Below are 6,851 nucleotides of genomic sequence, written 5' to 3'. Positions count from 1 at the left end.
TATATATTATATTATATTATGGCATGCAGAGTAATGGAAGGTGTCTACTACAAGTGACCCCAAGGGAGTCCTGTAGCTAATAGGGTTATGCGAAACACTCAAGATCCATTAGTGAGCATCTCTGGGGAGGGTTTTGGTGAGTGCTGAAATAGGCCATATGTGAAATGGATATTACATCGCTCGGTCACGCTACTGCGGTGGTCCCCGCCGCAAGTGTCAGAGAAAGTGAAAAGGCGCAGCTAGCTAAGCATTACAACCTAAGCATATTACTCACATAATAATAAGTAAACAGTAAATGCATATGAAATACAAAATGCAAACGGATAAACAGAAATTGCATACAGAAGATCAATAAGATATACAATGTGAAAAATCAATAGACCAAGAAAAATATTAACATACAATGTATAAAATCAGTATATCATATAAAATAACATGAACATCCATGTGGCTCATGAACAGAAAATGATTTATGCATAAACTAATAGAAATAAGTAATCTATAGTAGCGTAAAAAATACAATATAACCGTAATAAAGATATACGTAGGAATACAGTAAAAGAAGGTATGTACAAGATAAACAGCCAGGCACAGCCAGTGACAATGCAAGAGAATATACAAGGCTAAGTGCAGACGGGGGCTTGCGTCACCGGCACTGACAGTCAGTCTGCGTACCAATGTTTTAATCACTATGCAACGATACAGTACAAAACCAAGCACGATGGCTAATATTCCCGAATAACGTAGACAGTTTTGGCAGGCCATAGGTTACATGTGAGGGATCCAAATGATATCGAAAGAAGGGAGAAAATCTACGTTCTCGATAGGTAGGGAAAAACTGCTGAAGGGGGGGTCTAGCGAGGTCGGGAGAACAATAGAGATGACGGTGTGTATGAGAAGGAAAGTGATGATAGGAGCATACCGTGATGAGGCAGGAGTCAAGTTGGCAAAAGCGCGGGAGGGTGAATGCACCAGCGGCCACAAGATCAGTATGGTTGCTGTTACAGGTGATACTTAACTGCGTGTCGCCGAAGAATAATAATAAATGTGTGTCGGGAAGGGTGACCAGAAAAGGGGCAGACCTCGTGACATTCAGCTGATCAGACATGCAGGACGCGTGAACGTCCTTGACCGTGATCAAAGTCATAACGTATGAGGAGTGACTAGAAAGTCGAAACAGACTCTCAAACTGGACAAGACACGGGAGCAGGAGGTAAGAATATCAGATGTTATAAGAGAGAGTGAGCTATGGTCGCTGGACCTGAGTATATTGTCGGTGTCAGGTGAAAGTACATAAACATTGTTGTATAAGGAGAGGGGAATGGTGTATCCTGTAGGCTGTGAAGGAGGTGTCAGGGGCGAAGGGGAATCATGATGGACAGGCCATGAGGTGTTATGACAGAGTTTAGCTGTGAGTAAAAATTAGTTATATTAATGAGCGAAAACAAGGGTCGGTGGGGAGTCTTGGAAAATCCCCACCGGAGTCAGTGAGGAGGTAATACAAGTGAGTAGGTAATATAATGGCTGCTGGTCTGTTAGAACTTCGATGTCGTATCCCAGGATTATTTTCCTAAAATGTTTCAAGGACCACAACAATCAACGCCTCTAGGTTGGTGATGCTGTAATGAGATTCTGCTGCGTTCAACTTTCTGCTGGCATAAGCTATGGGCTGGAAGCGCCCGCCAGACCTCTGCATAAGGACGGCACCCAAACCGAGCAAGAGGCATTAGTTGTGAGCACGAAAGGCTTGTTGAAATTGGGAAAACCGAGGACAGGGGACTCAGTTAGGAGCTTCTTTAACATATCAAATGCTTGTTGCTGTTCAACTGACCAAAGAAAATTTGTGTACTTTGATAAACCTTTTGAGAGTGGGTGAGCAATGGAGGCAAATCCCTTTATGAATGGTCAATAAAAAACTGCTAAACCAAAAAATGACAACCTGTTTGACATTATTCGGGGCGGGAAAACCCAATGTACCTTTGACTTTACTAGCATTACATGATATGCCATCAGAGTTGATTATGTGCTCTAAGTATTGAATTTGCTCTCAGAAAAATATACATTTCTTACGACTTATAGTTAGTGGCATTGGACAGTCTCTGAAAAACCCTTCTAAGCTTAAGTTCATGGTCAGCCACATCTTTAGAAACATTCAGCAAGTCGTCGAGGTATAAAAAAACAGTGTTTACCCACCAAACCAGCAATGACGATGGCCATAAGACGAGAAAACATAATAGGGGAATTCCTGAGTCTGAATGGCATTGACTTGAACTGAAAATGATCTTATGGGGTGGAAAAGGCTGTATATGCTCGAGAATTTTCGTTGAGATCAACCTGAAAGGAACCCGCCTGCAAGTCTATGGAGGAGAAGACTGAATGTCCTTATCCGACATCCTGCAGAAATGATCGTAATGAGGGGATGAGGAAACGACCAGGAACAGTGAAAGCATTCAGTTTACGATAGTCTACTATGGGAAGCAGAGAGCTGTCTTTCTTTGGTACTAAGATCATGGGGGCACTCCATGGTGAGGTGCTCGGTTCTATAAGATCCATCTCTAAAAGCTTCAATATTAGCTCGCTGAAAGCTTGTCTGTGGCTATGTGGGACATGGTACACAGGAATATAGGCAGGTTTTGCATCCTTCCGTAAGCGGATTTCATGCTTGAGCACTGAGGTCCTACCAATGGGCTGGGTAACAAGTGCGGGAATTCCTTGAAAAGACGCTGTAAGACAGCCCTACCTTCAGAGAAATCAAAAGGTGGTAAATCTGTAGATGATGGCAGACCCATGGCCAGAGATGCTTGTGTCGGTGAGCCCCGGGAAGGTGTGACAGAGGTAACTAACATAGGTGTAGGGATGTCAAACTCAACTAATGAGAGTGGCGTGACCTCACAGTTAAGCACTCTTGTAGCACGCTCAAGGCAGACAGGGGTCTTGTTGGCATTGATAATGCATAAAATGAACTGACTATCCTTGCCTGGTTGAGCACAGGTAACGTAACCAATCCATGCACACGTACTCCCTCAGGTAACACCAATACCGTGCCAGCCAATAGGCACTGTACAATCCGTGAAAGGTGGGAGGAGGGTGATCGCCAGGACCTTACAGAAATGATTGTTAGAGGTAAGGGTCCAGGTATGTGAACCGGGGGAGAAACATCGTCGGTCATGATGGAGGCATCATGGGCCTCAGGCTCCTCAGGCTGTGGAGCAACTACTTTAATGGAGGCGTCATGAGCCTCGGGTATGCGAGTGAGTGCTGAGGGAAAACCGTCCTCAGGCAGTGAAACAACAACTAGAATGGAGGTGTCACGGGCATCGTATTTGCAGGCGAATGCTGAGATAAAATCGCCCTCAGGCTTAGCAGAAACAACAGGGTCATATAGTACGGCAATCTGAGCCGCGGGCTGCGACTTTGGCATGGCTGGTTCAGCAGCAGGCACATGGGGTGTGTGTGTCCAGGACAGGCCACTGAGTGACAGCGCGAATGACGCCATGCATACTTTCCATTGACGGCAATACTGCCTCTCAGAATTTGATAAAGTCCGGTGTGAACTATAAATCATGACCCAGAAGCATGTCCCCAGGCAGGGCCATTAACTACTACAAAAAGGTGACTATATGTTCTGCCAGAGAGGGAAATCACTAGAGTTCACTCACCGATTACGTTAAGATTCGCGCAACTGACCATCTGGACAGGGAAGGTTTACATGGGGCTGTAATGTATTTCTTCATGGAAACAGTGGGGATAATCTCACCGTGCTGCCAGAGTCAAGGAGGATAGAAAGTTCTGATTTTCGACAATGATGTTTAATAGGGGCCCCACACAAAGGGGCATCACCCAAGATCCTTATACAGATCCCTGGTAGGGGGGGTCTAGGTGATAAACCGGCCGTGCGTCTAAAGAACGAGAGTCTGGCGATCGCTGCTGATTGTTGGTTATACGGTATAAAGCAAGTCATCCCACCTGTGACCTTCTTGTTTGTAGAATGGGCAGAAAGGCCTGGCATAATACGAGCCTATGGCCGGAGCATTGGCAACGGTAGCAAGTGTCTGGCGAGGGCACCTATGTGGCAATGGAGTCAGGTGGAGCACAATAGACTTGTGTTAAACTGGCGGGTGTGCGTGCAGGTGAGTGGGGAGGGGAGGGAGGGAGGACTGGAGGAAGAGTGATCAGGGGAGCATGAGGGTCGACTATCAGCCAGGCGGGCTGGTGGGTCAGCGCATTCACATGCAGAAGGGGCCTGCGGGAATAACACTCTCTTCACGTGTGCTACCACAGCACCAGCCAATTCGAATACTTGAGGGACTCTCTCACAAGCACGGGCAAAGTTGGCGGGTATTAAACACTCGTTATCGGGGGGGGGGGGGGGGCGTAATTGTGACTAATGCTTTCCACCAGTTTTCTAGGTAGTGTCGGGTAAAGTACAGATTCAGCAATACAGGCTGTGAACAAATTATGGGTGTTCTTCAGTCCATCACTAATGGGCCGGAGTCTGAGGATTTTTTCAAGTGCTACTGAATAATCACTGACAGCATTCCTAATTCTCGAACAAAAGGAGGTCAGGTCACAAGTAGAAAGTGAGTCAGGTCTGAGTTTTAAAATGTCAGAAAGTTGGAGGCCAGTGTGGTCAGAGGTCTGGCAAATTTCAGTTTGAAGCCAGTCTTAAAATCACTCCATGCGCTAATCATATTTTCCTAAATTCCCTTTATAATTCGCTGATGGGTGGAATGCCGAGGCCAAGTCTTTGAGTTATATGTCGGACAGACATCTTGGAGAATTCAGGTGAATTATGGTTAAGTGTTGGTTCTCTCAAGCTCACATAGTTTTCAGTTTCGAGGAAAAGTTGGGAGAGGGTAATTCACTCCACTGGATTTAGTAATTGTCTCGATGGGGTTAACCAGGGAGGACAGTTGAAGAGGTTAGTTCATATCTGGTCGGTAAGGGAGGATTCAGGTGCATTTGTGGAAAAGAGATGATGGGGGCGGAGGGGAGTATGCAGGTGAGGGTGAGCATTGTGCGGTCTCGGCTGTAAGTTCGTACATGCGTTTTGTTGTCGTCGCAGGTTGGCGGCATGTTCACTGTGTGTATGTTCAATGTTATTAGTGTTGTCCTTGTTTAATCCAAGAATGTGTGCGTCGGCCAGCTTGCGAGATCGTAACTGGAGGTAATTTCTGCCAACTGGGTTTTCGACATGGGGTGTTAAGGAGTGAGGGTTGATGACTGAATATCACGGGTGATAGTCGTGGAGGGGAGATGAGTGGAGTGACGGTGTGGGTGATTACGGGAGAGGGCGGCGTTTTCTTTTCGGCGGGCAGACTGAAGCATATGCACAATACAGGAGTAAATCGGACAATACGGTATGGAAATAATCAAGGATAAATAGTATCACCTAGATATCCTAAAAAAAAAAAAAAAAAAAAAAATGCGCCTTGACACAATACTCTGACTAACCTTGGCATACATAGTTGGTGGCGGGGCTGGTTACTGGCTGGTGTGGGATCGTCAGCGCGAGGAGGTGGTGGATCGTCAAAGTGAGGAGGTGGTCCGTCGGTGGGAGAGGTAGGAGCTCCTTCGTCAGTGCCACTTCACTGGATTCCCAGACTTCGGCTAGGCCAGTAATTCCCTCGTAGGGCGAAGTTCGCCGATTAACGCTGTGTAATGGTGATAAATGTGAATATTTGTGTACTTGGTGAATGCTAGAGACAGGGTGTTGTCAGCAACACGGCAAGCGGTGTTTCAGGTGTAAACACACATAAGTAGCTTGCTTGTTTCTTGTGATCTCTCTTGTGTGTTATTTGCTCTGCATCTGCTGGCTTGTTGCTTCGATAGCAGGAGTCTGTGGGGCCGGAGGCAGGGTTTTGATGTGGGACGAATCCCGTCGCTGTCACCACTGTAACGAGGCCGATGAGCGGTAGAGTACAGACAAGTCGCGTCTGGCACGAAATCTTGGGTACTGGTGAAGGTGTTACAGACTTCTCGTTTATCTGCAGCAGTTTATTTGTAGAGAGAGAATGGTACTGGCAGACAGAGGTTAGGTCCGGTCAGCATGCTGTATGCTGTCTGTCTGTTGCTTGCAGGTTTGAACAAGGAAATTGACAAGAATGTACTGGGAAGTGTAAAGGAAAGGATGTGATCGTATACATAGGGCGTCGTCACGAGGCGGAGGGCCTGCAGATGTCACATCCGTTGTCGTGTCTAGCAAAGGTTTGGTATGTACAGGCTGGTGTTACTGTATTAATATATTTATAAGTTAATAGTGTTGTATATATGGCAATAGTAGAGTAATGGAAGGTGTCTGCTACAAGTGGTCCCAAGGGAGTCCTGTAGCTATAAGGGTTATGTAAAACACTTAAGATCCATTAGTAAGCATCTCTGGGGAGGGATTTGGTGTGTGTTGAAATACGCCATATGTGAAATGGGTATTACACACACATATATATATATGTACATATATATACATCTTACACATAAGCCCCACGTTTATATATATATAATATATATATATATATATATATATATATATATGTACATATATATATAATTATATATATATATATATATTATATAAACATATATCTATATATATATGTAGGTATAGATACAGATACAGATACAGATACAGATATAGATATAGATATATAGATATATATGTATATGTATATATGTAAATATACATACATATAAATATAAATATCATATATATATATATATATATATATATATATATATATATATATATATATATATATATATATATATATATATATATATATATATATATAATATATATTATATATATATATATAATTATATATATATATATATATATATATATATATAAAAATTAT

At 43.8% G+C, this 6,851-nt stretch overlaps 1 protein-coding gene across 1 annotated transcript in view; it reads right to left on the bottom strand.

The window, feature by feature from the left end:
• Window positions 1-765, bottom strand: part of LOC119579646 (adenylate cyclase type 3-like) — a 24,034-nt gene extending 23,269 nt beyond the window's left edge. The window contains exon 1 of the mRNA XM_037927557.1: window positions 574-765. Within this exon, the coding sequence (XP_037783485.1) occupies window positions 574-765 (192 nt within the window). The remainder of the gene's footprint in view (window positions 1-573) is intronic.
• Window positions 766-6,851: the final 6,086 nt, after the last annotated feature.

Source organism: Penaeus monodon, chromosome 12 (genome assembly GCF_015228065.2).
Source record: "Penaeus monodon isolate SGIC_2016 chromosome 12, NSTDA_Pmon_1, whole genome shotgun sequence".
Taxonomy (NCBI): domain Eukaryota; kingdom Metazoa; phylum Arthropoda; class Malacostraca; order Decapoda; family Penaeidae; genus Penaeus; species Penaeus monodon.
This window is presented reverse-complemented; position numbering and strand designations above follow the sequence as displayed.